General features: G+C 49.9%; 7 protein-coding genes across 9 annotated transcripts; 3 read left to right on the forward strand and 4 right to left on the reverse strand.

The window, feature by feature from the left end:
- Positions 1–204: 204 nt before the first annotated feature.
- On the forward strand, positions 205–779 carry ALTATR162_LOCUS9777 (uncharacterized protein; the record flags this gene model as incomplete). The annotated part of the gene is made up of 2 exons (XM_043317411.1): positions 205–591; positions 636–779. 2 exons carry the CDS (start codon positions 205–207, stop codon positions 777–779), a joined length of 531 nt encoding a protein of 176 aa, XP_043173346.1.
- A 1,950-nt stretch (positions 780–2,729) lies between these two features.
- Positions 2,730–3,498, forward strand: ALTATR162_LOCUS9778 (uncharacterized protein; the record flags this gene model as incomplete). The annotated part of the gene is made up of 2 exons (XM_043317412.1): positions 2,730–2,807; positions 2,857–3,498. The coding sequence occupies 2 exons, from the start codon at positions 2,730–2,732 to the stop codon at positions 3,496–3,498; spliced, it is 720 nt and encodes a 239-aa protein (XP_043173347.1).
- Positions 3,499–6,927: 3,429 nt separating this feature from the next.
- ALTATR162_LOCUS9779 (uncharacterized protein) lies at positions 6,928–8,604 on the reverse strand (the record flags this gene model as incomplete). 2 transcript variants are annotated; one of them, XM_043317414.1, is made up of 2 exons in its annotated part: positions 7,304–7,308; positions 7,356–8,604. In XM_043317414.1, 2 exons carry the CDS (start codon positions 8,602–8,604, stop codon positions 7,304–7,306), a joined length of 1,254 nt encoding a protein of 417 aa, XP_043173349.1. The 2 variants fall into 2 exon arrangements, with proteins under 2 accessions (XP_043173348.1, XP_043173349.1); XM_043317413.1 differs by having other exon boundaries at positions 6,928–8,604.
- A 99-nt stretch (positions 8,605–8,703) lies between these two features.
- ALTATR162_LOCUS9780 (uncharacterized protein) lies at positions 8,704–9,480 on the reverse strand (the record flags this gene model as incomplete). Its single annotated transcript, XM_043317415.1, has 1 exon — positions 8,704–9,480. The coding sequence occupies one exon, from the start codon at positions 9,478–9,480 to the stop codon at positions 8,704–8,706; it is 777 nt and encodes a 258-aa protein (XP_043173350.1).
- A 1,549-nt stretch (positions 9,481–11,029) lies between these two features.
- On the forward strand, positions 11,030–11,418 carry ALTATR162_LOCUS9781 (uncharacterized protein; the record flags this gene model as incomplete). The annotated part of the gene is made up of 3 exons (XM_043317416.1): positions 11,030–11,037; positions 11,106–11,276; positions 11,322–11,418. 3 exons carry the CDS (start codon positions 11,030–11,032, stop codon positions 11,416–11,418), a joined length of 276 nt encoding a protein of 91 aa, XP_043173351.1.
- Positions 11,419–11,976: 558 nt separating this feature from the next.
- On the reverse strand, positions 11,977–12,338 carry ALTATR162_LOCUS9782 (uncharacterized protein; the record flags this gene model as incomplete). The annotated part of the gene is made up of 3 exons (XM_043317417.1): positions 11,977–11,994; positions 12,047–12,223; positions 12,273–12,338. The coding sequence occupies 3 exons, from the start codon at positions 12,336–12,338 to the stop codon at positions 11,977–11,979; spliced, it is 261 nt and encodes an 86-aa protein (XP_043173352.1).
- A 1,208-nt stretch (positions 12,339–13,546) lies between these two features.
- ALTATR162_LOCUS9783 (uncharacterized protein) lies at positions 13,547–17,224 on the reverse strand (the record flags this gene model as incomplete). 2 transcript variants are annotated; one of them, XM_043317418.1, is made up of 1 exon in its annotated part: positions 13,547–17,224. In XM_043317418.1, the coding sequence occupies one exon, from the start codon at positions 17,222–17,224 to the stop codon at positions 13,547–13,549; it is 3,678 nt and encodes a 1,225-aa protein (XP_043173353.1). The 2 variants fall into 2 exon arrangements, with proteins under 2 accessions (XP_043173353.1, XP_043173354.1); XM_043317419.1 differs by having other exon boundaries at positions 13,547–15,031.
- Between the last annotated feature and the right edge of the window lie 2,941 nt (positions 17,225–20,165).

Genomic DNA, 20,165 nt, shown 5'->3' on the forward strand with positions numbered 1-20,165 from the left:
GTGGCTTGAAATACTCATATATCATGAACCCTTCCTGCGAGGCGGAAAAGTCCTGCATCCATCGTCTCACCGCTCTTGCGTCCTTCACCGGTTGCCTTCCTGCACGACAACCGATTCCAAATGGCCCAACCTCCGTCCTCCATGACTGCTGAGCCACGGAGACACAAGCGTACTTGTTGGGCACCGCTCTGGGAGTACATAAAAATGATCATCAGACCCAAAGCAAACCTCGAAGATCTTGACTTCGAATGTGCTGGCTCCCCTGGCTCCACTGCCTGTGTACTTCGAACACCTACTGCGTCGCTCGACCTAGACACTAACGACAACCGCCCGGACCTTTCAACCACACAAGAGATTTCTTTGATACTATCATTAGAAGCAAAAACGCGAGAATTATGGGATACATATGAAGAATCAACTCGACGGAAAAGTATTGATCGACGACACCCTGAGGACGCTTCTGAAGAGGACAACACGTTCAGTGGAAACGAGCCTGCACGTGACTGGCGTCCTCTCCTTCGCAGCAAAGAACTAAAGGCCTTCCCTAACCTGACAACAAATTGTGGATTGGGCCTGACGAAATGCAACCAGGTAACTTCCCTACAAGATTCGAGTGCTGAAGCTGACAAATATAGGTCAACGGCATTATTAAGACATCTCATTTCATCGTTGGTAGCGAGGTGCCTGAGGTATTTGAGGAGGAGCGTGAGGACGTTCAGTTTTGTGTGGCTGATGATGGTTCGGTGAAGCTCATTAAAATAGATGCTAACATGGCCTAAGCGGGCATTACCACTTTCTCATCATCATATCCGTGCAGTGTTCTCTAGACCAATTGACTACTGTATTCTCTCGCCAGTATCTTGCCTGCGTTGTTACAACATGTACCCATAGCATGTCCTGTCTCCTGCACATGTTGCACCCACCAATGATATAAACTTTATCACGCACTAGGGATGCATCCTGAGCCACGTATCACTTCCGTGATGTAGGGGAATTCTTGAAATAGAGTATAGAGGCGCTGCAACCAGGGGCCGGCAACGCCACTACGTCTCTTCTCCACATGGCTTAGGTGCCTCTACCTCGCAGAAACCCATAACCTAGTAAGCCCTTGTAGATTGTCTCTTTATCATGACGTTTCCATCACCAGCAGTTGCCCATGTCAATCATGTGCGCGGAGATACTTGCTCGCCGATGCAGTGTGCGCTGGCCCACATTATAGGCTCGACCGCTTCGTCCAATCTCAAAGAAGTTGCCTATGCAAACCCTGTATATAACTCCATCACCCCGCTCTTCTTGGGGCTTTTTTTCAAAGTAAAAATCTCTACACTTGATAGCTCGAAGACCTTCTATTGCCGTTGGGGAGTGGTTCATCCAATCCCAGCACCTACTGGTATTGACATTGGCCGATTATCATACGACAACACTTATTGTTATGAGGCCATTAGAGCAAGGCATGTGGTTCCTAATTCTCAAGAGCTTTGCTGATGAGTTTGATTGAAAACAGATCTGGTTGCGCTCTCTTTCAGTGCAACATACGGCTTCTTAGTCTCGTTTTACCTCGAGCTGCGCCGAGATCCAGAAAACAACCGATACACATTGAACACCGTGATGCTATCCTGTACAGCATCACTGTGTTAGTTGAATTGGCGCATACTTGAGGGCTGTTGGGTCTTCTCCCTAGCTTTGAATACTGTGGGTATATTACCGAGGAATTGGTTGTCATACACACACATGCACGCGCACACACTCACAGAATCAAGCTCAATACAGCATCCGACCATGGGTCTCTGGCTTCAAGTCCACCTCTTGATAGCTCGGTTAGCGCTTGCACGGTTCGTTAGCATGTATCCGGATCGAATCTTACGCAAATATCGGGAAGTGTTACTATGGTTGGTGTTACTGGCGAGCTATCTGCTTCCTCAGAACCTGGTCTTGCTGGGGGTCTTCGGATTCTCGACCTATCTCTGCTTCGTGGGAAATTTGCATAGTAAGGCGCACAAATGCTCGCAAATGAACAACTGCTGACTTTAGCCAGTGCCTGATCCTGGTGACAATATACAGATGATTAGTATGGTGGTGTTAACAGTGTCATCAATGTTTGCACCCGAGGATATGCGGTCGGCATTCGTGCCTTTTCTTTTCGTAGTTCTTTCAACTACATGGTCGTTCATTATTGTTTGGGGTTCTTGGTCTATTATGCTCTTGTTTTTTCGGGTGGTGTTTGGGCTTGCATGAGAAAAATATGTGAATGAAGTCCGCCTTAACATCACACCAACAGAAAATCTTTTTTGGCGCCGGTCTACTTCCCCAGATCAATCCAATACAAAAAGCTGTCTGAAACTAAATTGCGGGACGGATCACACTTTTGTATATGGGATGTGCATGAACCTTCGAAACACTACAGAGCGCCCTGAGCCGATCAAAATAGCGATTCTTATCGGAGGCGTCGAACAAAAATTTGTCTGGATTCGCAACGAGCACAGCGTTCGGATGGCGGGACAAAGCAGACGTGATGCTTATTGTGAACACACTCAAAACTCAGTACAACCACCTTGAGCGCTCTATGGCGGGCCAATGCAAGCCGGAAGTCTCGCGATTTAAAAAGGCGATCGACACGACCGTCCATGCGCTGAGATAGACACGGGTATTAACCGCCCATGGCTTGCATTCGATATATATACTACAAGTAAGCTCGATGCCCTCCGTTTTGTCTTATCCCCACATCAAGCATGGCCTTGGCCGGGATGCTTGATTTTGCCTCCATGCTATCACTAAACGACTCGCAGCCTGATCATCACCAGATTATTGTAAGTCATGTTGAAAGATTCTGTGTGATAATACTCTGATACGTTTCAGATTCCAGCTTTCCGAGAATTCCTGGCGGTCTTCGTTCAGCCAGACGTCTATGAAGCGGATTTTTTCCCGAATCTTTACAACGTTCCTCTTCGACATGACGATTTGTTACATTGGAAAGAGAAGGGCGTGCGGCCCCTATGTGAACGGCGATATGGTGTTTGTCCAGTGCAAGCAACCGAGCGCGCACACGAGAGGATCTTCGACAACTTTTGCAGTGTGCTTGTTACGCTCGATTACGCCTACCAAAAAAATCCCGCTTCTGAGACTTGGATCGCACACCTCCGTTGGAAGAGACATGTTCTTATGCCTATACCACCGGATTTCTGCAAAGGCCCTATGGCTCTGCTCGCACGTCACCGCAGCAACATAGAAGCAGCAATTCAGGCATCCTTTCCTCAGTTACGAAAGAGCTTGGAAGAATGGGGTCTTTATCAGCCGTACGACCGCCCTGTGTTACTTATGCCAGCTCTGATGGACTATATGTCTCTATTTGGCAAGGTTCTTCCTGATCTGATGAGCGAGAACGATGAGGTCATCTCTACCATTGCGTCTCATTTCGAATCCTTTGTAGTATGTTCTTTTCCCCGCCCATGTCTTCAGAAATTGAGTATAACAGAAATCCAATTCGGAAACGCCAAATGAGCCCCAAGTCCGAGACGCTCGTGACCACAGGTTGCACGTATTTGTAACGACCACGTCCTTTAAATGGCGCGACAGGCTTATGGTAGAGGCCGCGTTAGCCTTCATCCGGTTTCGTTATAAGATGACGTAGGCTCAAGCCCTGTGTTAGCCGCTCAGGATGTATACATAGCGAAATTGACACCCATTGATCTGTATGGCACTGTATATCTGCTAGGGTCGGAAGGAGTGATAGCCGAGGATGGGGATGCAATATTCGTTTGCTAGCCGGGCATGGATACGTTCTTCACTAAATGGCACTCGGCGCTGGATAAGAGCAGGATCTATTTCTTGAAACTCACGTGCAATCTCCCTTGTCATAAGACCTGGAATTTGTAGAGAGTAGAGATGTTCGGCCTTACGATAAAACATCTGTAGCGCAAGCTTCCTCTGCTGATGCTATATCTGTACTCGCCGATGCACTAAGAGCATGTGAAGGGCGACGGTTGAACGCGGCTAAGATTGCGCAGGAACGGCGCGACAGCATTGCGCCGCTGCATTCTGTTACTTATTGAAGTTTCGCGGCTTCAGCTTTGACGCATGGTTCTGTAGGTAAGATGCGCATCGAAACGTGAATGAGCCGTTCTCGTTGCCATACTGCATGCCTATTCTTCTGCTTTCCCATCCTTACGACAATGCCATTTAATCAAGCCGCTGCGCAGGTTTATTGTGAGGTGGACGCAATGCAAAAACAATGCATCACTAGTAGAAGAGCGCCAACAGCCACAGGGTGAACGAGCGGCTTTCGGGCTCCACAGTGGTCATGCATGGATGCATCCACTAGCAGCATCCCTTCGCCCCATGGTTTGGTATTGCACATAAGAGCGTGCATCAGCCCCTTTCATATCACCCGCCTTTCCTGCTCATACTCAAATGTATCCTACAGACATTGCTGTTGTTGTTTGTTCTGCTTTCGTCTTGGTTGCCCGGATTCCTATGGCCGTACGCCTGCTCTGTCGTAATGAATGGTCTATGACCACCCCGTGGTCTATCCTGTTTCTAGCGATCCCGTTACTAGTTTACGTCACTCCCTGCTGGCCCTGCATTGCGTCCATCGACCTCGCGAGGCGTGGTCACACAGTGCACAGCCTGCAAGTGCAAGTGTCCACTTTCGGTGCCCTTTCTATTGCCGACTGGGTAAGAAGTCTTCATACGATATAGGTAAAGCACAACTCTAACGCATCTATCCAGGTTCTTGTACACAAATGGTTCCCAATCCAACAGAAATCGAAAAACCAACGTCCTTTGCGTTGGTGGTGTTGTCAATGCATCGTCACAGCTCTTATTCTCTTAGCTGTAGTGCTCGCGTCATGTTTTCCAACACCACGTACAACGCGGGTTTCGCCCCTCGTCTCTTTTGCATTATACCTATACCTTACTTGGGCAGGTAGGAAGGACTCACGCTGGCTCTTCTCACGTTATTACCCGGCCTTCGCTTTGCTACTGCTCGCGGCTTCTATCGCAGTAACTGTTCTCGACTTTACTGTCATGGATGAGATGCAGCTGTCCGGATATCTGTTTCTAGTAAGAAGCTTGGATTCTACACATATCATCGCTAACATCATCAAGGCGCTGAGTTCGTTACATCCGCAAACTGCACATGGACTTATTTTCATGTGGTTCCCCTCGATCTCAAACACCAATACACCCTCGAACGCCAATACGACCTCGACCTTAGACTCTAGTACGACCCCGAACCCGCCCCGCAGTCCAGCAACTCGGCCTCACAGCTGATTTAGTCATCGCCCTATGATAAGCGGGCATCAAAAGGTTTTATTGAGTGAGAAGTTGGTCCATAAAGCATCTTGTGCGAAATGAAATTAGGATATTGGCAAATGTTATTCGACTACAAAATGAGTGTGACAGAAAAGAGGCTACAAAATGTTGGAGATCGAGGTAAAGACTGCTAGGATACACAAGATTGGGATGTTAGAAGGGAAGCGGTCTACATCTTGTCGTCGCCGGCTTGAACTGTTGCGGTCCCATCTGCTAGGTCGCTCATACTAAGCTGCATCTCCCACTCATGCTCTCCCGAGATTCTGAGCTTGTACATGATTTCGGTAGATGTGCCCAAGATGCTGATTGCCCCCTTTAGAACGCCTCTGTGCTCTACTTTCCTGGTCTTGACTGTAACTGTCTTACATAGGCATGTAACAAGGCGGTGTCCCTGTAACGGGCTAGAGCCCGGATGCTATAGTGATCCTCGGTGGAACCTTCGGAGCCTCCTCGGCATTCTAGAAGCTTCAAGATGCTACGCGAACGATAAGCTAAACGTATATAGATATCGCAGCACCATAGATAGGTTTTCTTCTTCATCGAATACAATCCTGTTACCAGGCATCGGCATACTTTGCGCAGCCCCTTACAGTAATACCCGTTTCATGTAGGAAACTTTGTGCAGCGTATGCATCTTCACCGTCAGGTGCATCGTCTACCTGCATGGGTACCAGTGGCAGGCATGCTTGACAGATTGTTGCATAATGGCGTTCTTGCCAATAATATAGCCACGTCTCATGCCCCTGTTTACTATCACATTGTGGATCCGTGCGCCCAAACCCTAGGTCCTTTGTTCTGCTTTTAGAACCTTGCCTATTGAAGGACTATCCTGTATTGCTTCAGGTCTGCTGTCAGCTAGAGGTGAACTCGCCCATCTATGCCTAGCTCTATTATAGAACAGCGTTCATCCACCATACTATGTCTTATCAAACAGCACTTGACACATGCACAAGATTACGACAGAAACAAGAACAGGCAGGCAAAACTAAAGCTCGCACAGCGTTGTTAATAGTTCTCAACGCGACTTCAGAAGTTACGGACCTTTCTAGAAACTGCATCCCGGCATTCCAACACTCGTCAGCCCAGCGCCCGACTGCCGCCCGCAACCGGCGTCTGACTTTTGTCACCAGCGTCCCACTCTTGCGCTAGACTAGCTAGATTCAGCCGCTGAAGGCGTGGCCGCTATTGCTCCCAGTTTGCTATTGGCTACCATGGCCTGTTAGATATTGTTGAGATGTGTGACGATGCTGTCACATCTACATGTCATCCGGAAACGAACCCGCCTCTTGTACTAAGATCTGCAACACACACCCACGGAGAAGCGCCACTCGCGCCTAAAGATTCCCTAAATATGATCTTTCCTTGCCAATCATCCACTCGTGCTCAGCATCAGTTATACCAGGTAGAGCTTCCTCTCCGTGGTGAGTTAGGCCGTATTAGGCAGAACTGTAGCGCGCCTTGAGGTGATGATCTCGGTGCATAGTGCTTTGGCAGGCGTTCCCGTTGGGATATGTACAGTGGTAGCATTGTATTAAAGAAAAACCCATTGGCTAACTATCTAGGTACTATTATACATTAAAATTTGTAGTCAAGAGATTATTCCAAGGTTACGTAGCACTAGTATTCTGAACCTGCTGAGCCGCTCAGTGGAAGAACAGCTCTCTTCTTCTTAAATGGATCACGCGACTCTACATCTGGCATATCTCCTACGTTGACCTTGACATTTTCAATCACAGATTCGTCGTCGTCGTCAACCTCCATAGGATCATTCTCTTCGGGCCGCTTGATCATCCTCTCATCATCTGGAAACAGCCATGGGTGGCTTTCAAAGTCCTCCGAAGTCAAAGGGAGCTTCGTCTTAGGATGCCTTCTTTGTGCCTTGCACGCCTCGAAGTACTGCTGTCGTTTGTGGTAGGCTGGGATCATGATCGCTAAGTGCTTTTCTGCATACTTTTTCCCAGCAAGTTGGATGAACTCGGTTTTGCTTAGCCAATCAGCCTGTGTAATCCCCTTATACGCAACGCGGACGTAAGTATCAGGCTGACGCTGCTTTGCGCCGGCGCGACTAACATAGCCTTCTGCGCGTGGCATGACGACACAGGGACCGATCCCTATCAATGGGTTATTCTTAAGGCCTTTCTTCCTTTCCTTTATATTGAAATTGGTCACTTTGTCTTGCGGCATACTCTCAGCACCTCCTGGACCTAGGTCACTTCCCTTGATTACCCTGAAGTACTCCCATTTCTCTTCTCCTATACCAGCGTTGATGATAAAGCGATGGAATCTGGGGTTATCGGAAATTGAAGCGCGAGTTGCTACCAACGGTCCGTATTCCGTTTCACCATTCCCGTATGCGAAAGGCTCAACGCGGTCGTTATCTAGTGACATCGAATCTATGTCCAGATCGAGCAGATTCTCGTCTGTCAACTGGCCAAGAGAAAATTTCTGTATAGGAGACTGAGTCCGGGTCCTTGAGGTAGATTCAGGAGCAGGAGTATCACCAGGTGCTTCATCTGTCTCGAGAACAGGATCAGGCACATTGTCAGGTGCTTCGTTCGTCTCGAGTGCTATCAAAGTGTCTTTTGCTGGCTCTTCACTTGCAAGTTGCTTCAGCAAGTTCTCGATCTCTGCTAGCACCTGGTCCCGATCTTCTTTCTTCCATTGGTCCACCATCTCCTCTAAGATTGCCATGGGCATACAGTTTACGTCTATACCGATGCCATTCGCTTTATTAGAGTCCTGCAAACTTTTGTTGTGTCTCTTGATCGTGGTCAGGTGCTTGTTCACAGCTTTTAGGTGGTCGTCCGATTGGACGGAATCATCGCGCACGATAGTAACAAGATCGTATACGGGGCGGGATGCTAGTTCCCATGCGACATTTTGTTCCAATGTTGGTCGCTCGATCTGGGCACTTAGCTTCTTATAAAGCTCTTCGTGCTGATCTGAGGTTTTGATAAAGCTCTCGAACCTCTCACGTGCTTCAGTAGACATGATATCAACTGAATTGATGCCCATGCCGTTCGACGTCTCCTCCATGAAGATCAAAGCCCCACGAAGGAAGTCTTCAATCTGGCGCTCGTTTGATTCCATATCCTCTTCAAGCTCGACTACCTTTAGGTCCAATCGGGCCTTTTGCTTTCGATCTTTGGTCGACTCTATCTGCTCGAAAGTCTCGATGCGCTTCTTTTCTAATTGCTCCTTCGACTCCAATTGATTGACCCGTCGAAGATGCTTGTTGAGCTCAGAAATAGAGTTGTAGAGTCGCTGTGCAGGAAACTCATACTTGTTGATCATCTCCTGTCTGGTACACTTCTCTAGCCCGAGCTCCACTCGAAACCTGTTCTTAATATCCACCAACTCGTTTTCGATAGCCTCGTTTGAAGCCTGGGAATTCTAAGCGACAAAAGCTCGCCTCTCACGTAGTTTCTTCTTAGGCCACTGAGCCATGAAGAGCTCAGCGGCTTTCTTTTGTCCAGGTGACGATATGACGCCTTCGATGTACTTTCTAATCTTCCCATTAGCCTGATTGAATGCCTTCTGGTGACTATCAGGAATCCTTTCACTGTTCCTGTCCCTTAGCCACCAGGATTTCACCATAGGATACAGACCCTTCCAGACCTTCTGTACTTCTGCCGGGAGTGGAGGCGGTGGCTTGCGTGCCTTGCGTGCCTCAGTGTAACCGCGCATCCCTTCATTCTCGATTTGTACCTTTCTTTGTTGATCCTTCGCATCTCTGCGTGCTTTTGTCTTAGCTCTATGTTCCTTTTTCGCCTCGGGGTTTTTATAGAGCTCAGCCTTCCTGATTCGTTTTGCTTCCTTCCTCACCTGGATTGATGATTCGTCCTCGTTAGGATCAGCTTCAGAATCAGAGTCTCCCGAGCTTGCAAAAGAATCCTCCTCATCTTGTGAGTGATGAGAAGAAGCATTGTCACGACGCGAGACCGATCGAACATCGTTGTTAGGATCGCCTTCAGCGTCGACTTCTTTTCGAACAAGCTTGTCCTTTCGTGTCTCCTCGATGCCGCTGGGCTCGTTTCCTACCGTCGCATCGGTTTCCTTGGTCTTGGCTACGGCCTTTCCTTTCTTATCCGTGGGTAATCTGGTGTCAATCGCTGCGTGGGAACCGCCTTGGCGGGAAGATGAAGGAGGGTAGTCGACTTGTGTGGCCATGGTGTAAGCTTCTTGTGTTTCTCCTGACGTGTGTTACGGTGTGTAGTAGTGGATGTTGAGACCTGCTCAACGTTGGGTAAGATGGTATTGGTTTCTGCTGCATCACTAGCCGGCACGCGGATGAGTTTTATAGAAACACCGTTCCAGAATGTTTTGCGTTGTGCTGTAATCAAGATACAGAAGCCAGTAACCGAATGGGGCTGTTTGGTAATACAGGCGCAGGAAGACTGTATCGTAGTCCCTCCTTGACCCGCAACCCGCTTTCCAGTCACACTGCTTCCAGACACCCGCATCTGAGCACGCAAGGGTGCGCTACTTAAGAAGAGACTTGGGCCATCCGAAAAGCGTGCAGAGATGATGGCTAAGCTTCACTTTCTACTAGCGTATTTTAGCACCGTTGTGCTGGCTGCCACAACGTGCGTTACCCCGCCCTGCTTGCAGGCGACCTCAAAGCGAGACTCGGCCGTCCAGTCCCCCGCACTGCACGCAACTGCGATAGATAGCTCCCTTACATTACGTGGGTCTTGGAACACTACTTCGCTTCGAGGCTGGAACGCAACACACATCCCGCAATCTACGGGCACTGCAAGTGGGTCTCGACCTACAACTACTGTCACTGTCGGCGAAGCAGGGGAACTTGTCTTCTCGCCGTCATCGCTGAACGTTTCTGCTGGTTCAATCATCGCTTTCAATTTCCTGGGACTGAATCATACATTGACTGAGAGTGATCTTTGGAATCCATGTCACAGCAGCCAGAAATTCGACACTGGATTTCGACAGTACAATCCGGCTAACGTGAGCGAAAAATTCATCGTCGAAATCGAGGTTACGAGTCAGGAAGCGAAATGGTTCTTTTGCGCTCAAACAGCAAAGCGCTCTCATTGCCAGGCGGGGATGGTGTTCAGTCTGAATCCACACGGAGCGCATGCTCAGTTCCTCCACAACGCCTTGGCGGGCGTCGAAGCCACAGCAACGCCGACTAACGGTGTATGCGAGCTGCCCTCAGTTCATCTAACAACAAGCAAAGCAAACACGTATCTAACACCTACTAGTACGTTGTCCGCAAACTCCAGTATCAGCTCAGTAGCCATAGCCCCGCCCATCTTTAGTTCTACCGGTACGACAATGAGGTTTAGTGTGTGGTCCATGTTCGCTCTCGCGCTTCTGTAAATAGATAAACGCAATACAATAGTTGATTATAATGTCCTAAACGTACGCTAAACATATGCCATATTGATTCGTTTATCACGTGAGAGGAAGCGGTGACCCTAGTTGTCCCAGCCATACCCATAAAGCGTACGTATCTACGGGTAAGAGTGGTGCAGTATCGCGCGTTCACGATAAATGAGCGCGGTACCCGTTTGTCGTTAACTTAGAACGTTCGCCCTGTTGTCACCCGTGCGCCTTCCCTCTGGATCATTGTAGCGCATATTGTGGGCTAACGTTATACGGGCTATGTGGTGGGCCTGCGTTTAGCAGTCTACTGTCTTCTGATCACAGGCATAGGGGCAGAGAAATATGTTGGAGGCAGCTTAAAGCTCGGCCCACCATGTCCCTGTCGACTAGGCAGACAGCCTGTCGCCACCAGCCACCAATCTGCTGATACCGCACTTATCACCAGCCAGTCGTTTGCAACCCAACTGCATCCTTTACCTTCGCCGCGGCGACAGCAAGGCGGCCGACAGCTTGAGCCTGGGCCTTAGTGTAGTTGCTTCTTTTTGCCGCATTTGCGTCCACCTCTTCCCCTCTCTCAAAACGACGACAAATAGCCAGGACGACGACGACGATTCATTTCAGTAAGTACAGCGATCCGATAGAGTGTATTGAGCTAACATCACAAGAGCATGCCTGCTGGCGCATGCAAGAAGGCCACAGCGGACTCAGGTTGTCCTCGTCTCCTACCTTGGGAGACGAGGGTATGCGACTTCTGGATGGTAGCCAGTGGTGACGCGTCCTAGGGTCTGCTTCGAACCAGTACCGTCAGGGCGCGCGGCCTTTTTTGAACCCCGACTTCGATGTGTGCACAATGCCGGCCTCGCGCCCTAGGACCAATACCGTCGAGACGCGCCTCTCTCGAGCCTATACCGCTCGACGTCGATGTGTGCACCTGGGTGGAGAACGCGGACAATTTGCACTGGCGAAAACGACCTATCACTGCCGCAAGTCCTGCCAGGCATACACGTCATCGTCTCTTCGTCGACCATGACCACGTCCCTCGATCGATCACACCTTCACAAGAGCCACACAGTCACCTATATCACAGCGCAGATCCATGTACACGGAATGGCGGGCACACAAACGAAGAGTTCACGGAGGGGATGAATGTGGATACAGGTGGCGCGCCACTGCGATCTCAATTGTACAGCGTTGTAGAAGGGCAACAGTCTTCCTCATGGCACACGTACATTCACAATGATTCTTTGCATATGGGATGTCTTGATTACCTGCGGCATGTGCGTTCGTGACTCGTGCAATGTTACGCGTTGCTGTCGCAATCTATTCCTGTCCTTTATCCTTCTCACGCTTAGCATGTGCGTCATTTTGAGTACAGCTTCGTGTAACTTACCCTGCATCGACGGCTCAAGAGTGTCTCCATACGCCATTCAATAACTTCCTCCGGCGCCTCAGAAATCTTCTCGTACTTCAACGCCGCATTGACCCGATTCACGATCTGACGTCGCACCTCTGGTGAAGTTTGTTGCCAGTTTTGCGGTGCATGTACGGTTTGTTGCCGGGTGAACAGCTTCGACGATCAGTCAGTTCATGAACGCGAGATGGGCAGAGCAACAGACCAGGAACCTCTGCCATTCCCACCAATAGTAGCGAGCAGCTGCTTGGGCTCGAATCTCATTTTCCATTTGTGGGATAGAGTTAGCAAGTAAGTTAAGTTACATCGACAAAACAGCCGAGAAGGCACGTAAGAGACACGACAGAGAGCATATAAAGGAAGACAGCCTCAGCATCTACACGGACGGCAGCGGTATTAATAGACAGATAGGCTCTGCAGCTGTATGTCCGCTTATGCAGCAGACACGAGCAGTGCACATGGAACCAGATACAGCATCCACAGTATACGCAGCAGAGCTGCAAGGTATCAGCCTAGCACTCTAGATCGCACAAGAGTATGCAGATAGAGGCGGCAGTCAACAAGACGTCGCCATCTACACAGACAATCAGGCTGCTATCTGGTCTATAGCCAAGGCCGAAGGACGATCGGGAGCTTATATCCTTGAGGAGATTGCGCGACAAGTCCAGGGACTCCAGGACACAGGTCGGCCGGTGACTGTCCGATGGATACCAGCCCATGTAGGCATACCAGGAACGAAGCCGTCGACAAAGCGGCCAAGGAGGCCACCGGATAGAGGGAAGATGGTCGCAGACGCCTGCCAGCAGACGCACCTCCGAAGCTATACACTATAGATCAACGCTGAGAAGATGGTGCAAAGCACAAACAGAACAGGCATGGATAACGAGTTGGCGCAAAGAAACCAAGGGCCGGGCAACCTACAGACACACGCAAACGCCTACCAAGAAGGTACTCCGGCTCCACGAGGGGCTCACTAAGTGGGAGAGCGCGCTGCTAGTGCAGCTACGGACTGAGAAGACAGGGCTGAACGACTTCCTTTCAACCGAGGAGTGCCAGACGTCACCAGCCCCCAATGCGACTGCGGAGCGAGACGACAAACTGTCGCTCATATCCTTATCCACTGCAGCAAGTATCGGGATCTCCAGAATCGCGTCTTCGGCAGCCTTTCCGGACAGGACAGCCTTCGGACCATTCTAAGCACGCCACAGCTAGCCACCAAAGCCATCGAGTGTATAGAGCAGACGCAAATCCTTGGGCAAAATTGGGATCGTATGAAGCACACCAGTTGATGCTCACCGATTGCGTCTTTGGAAAGAATAGCAGGAAGTATCGTCGATACGGTGGAGCAGCTGGTGGGAACGGCATCGTCGTAACGGAACAAGATAAGGGCTACGCTAGAAGCCATTCAATCCCGGTCTGATGCTAGGACGACGAAACGGATCGACTATAGCTTATCAAGAGGAGTGCTGGCCTACCTGATCAACATACTTCGATAAGCTTCGCTAGATCCTTCAGTTTAAGCGGCTTGCTTAAGAACATATTAAAGCCACTACCAATGGCCTCGGCTCGCGCAGCCTCCGACTGTAAAGCAGTTACAGCAATTATTTTGGATGCCGTTAAACGATGCTTTTTCTCGTAAAGGCGGATCCGCTGAACGGCTTCATAACCGTCCATTACAGGCATGTTGATGTCCATAATAATTGTATTTGGCATGCCGGTTCCTACTGTGCGAACGTCTTGCGCCTCGGTGCTGTTACACGAGCTGAGATTTCTGTGAGCGTTCTCGAAGGCGTCAAGAGCAAGCTGACCGTTCTGCGCGAGGATATGCGAGTACTTGTACTTCTTGGCGAAGGTAGAGAGAAGCTTGAGATTGATGTTGTTGTCGTCGACAAGTAGTAAGATTGGAATTTGGGTGGAAAGTCCAAGTGCAGACGTGACTTCGATTGAAGGAGTACCCGGTGCCAGAATCCGTGCAGACTGTGAGTCCAGATCAGCCTGGGGGGCCGATATGCTACGGGTCGATGAGGAGAAAAGTTGAGCTTCTGCTGGCGACGATTGTACTGGAAGCACATGTGCTGACTTATAAGTCGACCACGTTGAATCAGCCCAGGCCTGCTCTACGAAAGTGATATCAGTCGTCGCCCATACTGGAGCAAACGATCGTAGTTGGGGTTGACTGTTAGTCCCGATGTCGTGTAGTGCCACACCGTCTGCTGAGCTCTCCCTTCTAGACTCTTGATAAACTTCTACTATGTCCGAACCTGCCATCTTACGCTTCTCGTGCTGACGTAAAGCGGACGAGATTGCTTGAGTGATCTGTTTGATGCCGCATGGTAGAGCAACATGTTCCATGGTTACATAAGACCGGAGATCGTCCGTCGCCCACAAGTCTCGTAATATCCGTGCACTTGGATTGTGGTTGCATATAACAAGCACAGGTGCAAGACCGTCGGCATTCTTTGCATAACGATCATCTGCAGCACTGCTGTTTCGTAGTGTCGCAAGGCATCCAGCTAGTTCAGCTTCCATGACGATTATCAGGTCGTATGAACTGACGCTTTGCCACTTGCATCGCTCGGATTGTACGCCCAGGAACTTGAGATTGTTTTCGACAGAAGCGATCGCCAATGAAGATTGTGCTGTCGTCGAAGAATTCTCAAAATCTGCTGAAGCGTCCGTTCCTGTGACGAGGCCGACCTTTAGAACTCCAGAGACTTTTGGGGAGGTCACGATTTTCTTGTCCCAAGAGTCACTGCGATGTGGGCTGTTCTGGCTATGCTCTAGCGGCACAAGTACAGTGACACAAGTGCCTGTGCCCTCTCCATTGCTTACGACTTCAATCCTGCCACCCATTGCATATATTATCCGCGAGACCATGTGCATGCCAAGGCCTAAACCATCGGACAACGTATCTTCTTGAGCAAAGTCATGGAAAAGACGATCGCTCTGAAACTTCTTCGACATGCCTATACCAGTGTCGGAGACAGTAAGCAAAGCATTGAAGCGTCGACGTGATCCTGGCTTGGGCTCTTGCTTTAGAGAGACCCGAATGAAACCGGAAGGTGTGTACTTCAGTGCGTTCGTGACGAGGTTTATGCAAATGCGCTTCCAGCCGCCTGTCGCTAAGCTGCATGTCCAGGCCTTGCCGTCAGAACGATCAATGTCAAGAATGACCGATGGGTGAGTGTGCTTGTCGACTCTTTGGCCATAGTAAAAGGAGTATATAGAGGATACGATGGTGTTTTCGGTCAGAGCATCTAGTGCGATGCTCTTTTGTAGTGCTTCTAGATCATCGGCAGAAGAATTTCCGGTGGGTGGTAAAAACTTCCGACTGATTTTGGAGCTCTTGACAGAACCCTTTCTCAATCGCTGACTCTTGAGATTTGCGAAATCAAGCAGGTGCTCGATGATTTCGAGCAACGTGCGTCCGCATGAATCTATTTGTTCGAGAAACGTCATTGCTGTATCGTCTAGCCCGTGGTCCGACAATAACTCGCATGATCCAAGAATACCATGCAGCGGAGATCGGAGCTCATGAGATATGCTTGAAATGAAGTCTGACTTGGCTTTGTCGGTTCCCACCACTTCAAGACGTTTGGTTTCGGCAACGATGATGTCACAGAAAGCAGCAACGTATTGCATCTCTGTTTCTTTGGCAATAGTCCTGAACGGATCAAGAGTCCAGTACAGACCCGCAATTGCCCACCGTTTTCTCGTATAATCCCAAATGCCACTGAGTGCTATGCATCGCGCCCCTGGGAATGCCGCTTGCAAAATTTCTCCGTCACTCCTTCGATCTCTACGGGCGGCTTTACGTTGCTGAATACTCGGTGATAGCGCTGCAGCAGCGTCGATACCGGCGCCAGATTCGTCCGAAGAAAAGCCATCTTCCGAATGCGTTTTGAGGTCTTCATCAAAAGTCCAGATTTTTCCGTGCGGATTACGATTCATAAGCTTACGTAAGAACACTTCCGTTAACTTTTTGGGAGGCTGATCTTTGGGATGATTCATTCCCAGCATATCGTTACGCAAAGTTTGTGCACAACCTAACACCTGACAGACTCTTGCGCGCTTGACTCGTGGCTTAGCTGCAGAATCTGAATGTGAAAAGGTGCCTGTAGAATCGCCGCTCTCAGCAGTACTGCCTTCGACAGACTCAGCATTCTGATCGTTGCTCAGCCCGCCAAATACTCGGACAGACGCGTCGAGAAAGGCAACTCCGTCGATGTTGAGCGATTGACATAGAATTTCAGCGGCACGTTGATACGTACTCTTTGGATCGTCGGCATTCTCTCGCTGACGAGGCAGTGGACGAACCGTCGAGTTTTCCATCGGAGAAGCAGTAAAACTTGGTACACTTCCAGATTCTGTCCGCACCAGTCGATCGGGTAAACCATGTTTCTGATGATTTGCGGAAGAGGTTCCGCTGCAGTCGCTTGATTGCCGTGGAGAAACAGCATCCTTTTCAAGTACTTCAGCGTGGTCCGCCAGTGGGCTTGGTTGATGCTGAATAGCAAAGTAATCCGTTACCGACTGCGAAGATGGCGTAGCGGGCGTTCCCATAGTATCAACCAATGCATCGGGCAGGCGATACTCAACAGCGTGGACATTTTGGGCTTCTACGCCGACCTCCTTCAGAGGTATATTGGTTGCTGGCGGCGCTGTGCGACCCGCATCCGAAGCCCCACCGCGCACAAAGTCTCCAAGTCCAGCCACCATACGATTGGTTTGCTGCCGCTCGGCAAGAGCACGCACAGCCTCGAGATGGGTCATGACCGTTTTCGACATGTCGCGCAGAAAGATGAGATCCTTGTCCGAAACCCCATCTCGGACTTTGTCGTCAAGGATGCAGTATGCGCCAATATTGATGCCAGATGGCGTAGTTATGGGCACACCGGCATAGAAACGACCATTTGGAAAGCCAGTAACGTATGGCCTCGTAGATAGGTCCGGGTGCTTGGTCAGGTCGTTTACTACGAACGCGCTTTTCTTGATGTCGCTGTCTGCAGCAGCGGAGATAGGCAATGATGGAAGATTGACGGTAGTCTCGCAACAGGCAACATCGCGAGGGATAACAGAGTGGCCCATCCAGACCTCATCTCCGGGTTCGTGTATCGCATCATCTTCGAGCGATAGCGTTTGCGTCGCCTCAGCCATAATGTAGGCGTGATTGACATCAAAAAAGAAAATCAAACAACGGCGAGCCCTCAGCCTCAGAGCACCTAGCTGGCAGAAGGCTGTAAGAATTTTATCGGGACATGAGACAGCTTTGTGTTTCCCTCTGGCGTCAGGATTGCGGACGTCGCAGTATTGAGGACCATAGTCAGACATCTCCCGGAATGGGCCATAGTATCTTGATAGAACTATTAGCGCCTTCGAAGAAGGGTTGTTAAACAGATATTCGACCCAAAGCATGATTGGATGCATACCGGTAAAATTGCTGCTCCCGCTTGTTCTCGCCACGAACGGCTTTCCGAGACTCCCACGTGCGACCTGGCGTGAGGCAAGCACGTACACCCAGTACCTTGTCCATGATGGTACCGACAGAATTGAAGTGTGCGTGTACTCCGCCAGTGTTCTCGATACGATGATAGTCCAGAGTATGGTGCTGGGCGAGAATGTTGTATGTGGCGACAAAAGTGAGGGTTCCAATTTGCCACTAGTGTTCGTGTTTCCGCATGGCTCCTCTACGGCAACGACGGATGGCGCTCAGCTTTGCGCTAGCAAGGTTGTGATTCGCGCGCATCTTATCATGCAATTTCTGCATGCGTTAGTTAAGTTTATCACTTGCCCGAACCAGCGCTTTAAAGCTTTTCATCACGTGCGGATTCAGGCATAACTTCATGTTCGATGCGCGACCACAGATCGCCTCAACGAGTCCGAACGCTGCCCCACCATACTTGCTTTGATCTTCGGCAGCGAACCAGTCGTGGCCCTAAGCGTGCTCCAATTCATGCATCGCATACGCCCGCATCTCAGCCTTGCAATGCACAAGCGAGTACATCTGCAGCACTGCAAACTAAGTTAGCAAAGCAGATGAGATTTTACCGAGGTGGGAGTTTCAGGCAGAGCATAAGTTAGTACAGCCCGCTGAGGCCTTGCAGGCTGAGGAGCTTTATGTGATGACCATGGATTGATTCTGATGCTGTCAAGGGTGACCCACTTCATGGTACAGATGTGTTACTATCATTAAGTTACAACCTCAACATGTCTACGCCACACGTTTGCATATCACATGCATACAGCGCTTAAAAGCGTGGCAGTGCACCAGTGTGAAATTTGACCTATGCGGGTCTATCTACATGTGACGTTGGTTCGCGATTGGTCCGTAGTATTTGCGCGACACTGTACCGCAATGCGTACAGCCTCGCTGTCCTCTGCGAAACGCTCCCAATCTCCAAACCCTCCAGAAATAACCATGAGATCCACAGCTACGCCGTTCGCACCGGAGCATTGCCTGCAAAGATGAGATTCAGCTCCTAGTGCTGCTAATTTAACGTACCATTCGAGTGCAGCGGGGCCATTGGGTGCACTTTCCGGTACTCGAAGTTTGGCTATCTGATCGCCTGGACAATTCAATGGGTTCGCAAGTGCAGACAGTGGCAAGAACGTGTCGTTCTGGAAGCTCAACGTGGCTTGGCAGCTTGAGTTGCGAAAATTGCTGAGCCTATTCTTTGGTGAGAAATTTACTAGACTTTTACGCGTGCTGGGCCTACTGGTAGTGAAGCTCTTCCCCAGCTTTCGCATGGACCACCGGGCTTGTAAGAATAGGCAGCGTTTGATCAAAGGGGATAATTTGGGCGGAGCACAAGCTCAAAAAGAACCACGTATATACCAGCATATCAGACAGCGGAAAGGTCTGTAACAAAGGCTTCGGGCAAGTTCTGCTGAGTAGATGTGTAATGATGATGGTGCTGTTGGAGAGATTGACATCGCCAGCGAGTCTTATATCACTTTGAGTCCTCCATAGTCCAATCGAACAGGATTCCGCATTTCTTGATTCGCGAATCCTGTCCTTTGCGACATGTTGCCGTATTTACGTTGTCTAATGTGGCACGGTATCCTGCTCCTGCTCCCGGCTCCAGAAGCTGTTTCGTGTACACCATTCATGTAGGCACACGTGCGCATATATGGCCCAGAGAAGGTACCACTGGAAGATTGGTCACTTCGAGCATGTACCCCAGCTATCCAGGCTACACGCGCCATGACCATCTTTCTATCCGATTTGCAGTCCCCAATCAGCAAATAGTAAGGATCATCCTCAACCATTGCGAAGACGAAGATAATCTGCGGTTAGAGCTGCAGGCAACACCTTGTATCCACGAGTCCGCGAGCTCGCGCGTCTGATGTCTCGACATCGTATTCAGCTCACGACCATGAAGACCAGCGAACTCGGTGTCACTCTTTTCTACCCCGCCACCATGTCCAGCCCCTAAATCGATCTTGGCGAGACTCTGTCCCCGCCTCAGAAGACCAAAAGCGTATTCGCCTCAATTAGAAACAATTGAGGAAGGGCCAGAAGATCCGCCAGAGGGCGAGTGGATCACTCTATATGAATATATGCCTGTCGACTCGAAACGGCGTGTGATGTACGTAGTCTCGGATGAGCCTTGTGGGTCTATACGATTGCACGCATAGTAAGGGACCAAGGCAATGTAGGTATTGTTCTCCTGACGTGCGTCGGCGTATTCGTAGAGGGTTCGCTGGTGCGTTCGTGGATGGTACGAAGGCCTTGATATGGAGAAGACTAGACTAGGCGGGTAAAGGCTGCCACAGGTCAATGAATTGAAGCCTTGAGAGGTACTAGGCGTGACAGGAGATAGTGTTCCGTTGCAGTACCTTTGAATGCTCCTAGCTCAGGTCCAATCTAAAATCTAAGCTACATGGATACAAAAATGACACCATCGCGTAAGGGAGATAGTGCCAAGACGCGTGTGGAGGTTGTCGATGCGCGCGCGCACGTGTGTGTACGTGTGTGTACGTGTGTGTACGTGTGTGTGTGTGTGTTTATCGTAACTTAGTTCCTGACGAGTAGCACAGGAGGTGCAGGAAAGCGGCGCGATCGGAAGTCGGAACAACTGTAAGGGGCTACGCTCGG

Source organism: Alternaria atra (genome assembly GCF_907166805.1).
Source record: "Alternaria atra isolate CS162 genome assembly, contig: 30, whole genome shotgun sequence".
Taxonomy (NCBI): domain Eukaryota; kingdom Fungi; phylum Ascomycota; class Dothideomycetes; order Pleosporales; family Pleosporaceae; genus Alternaria; species Alternaria atra.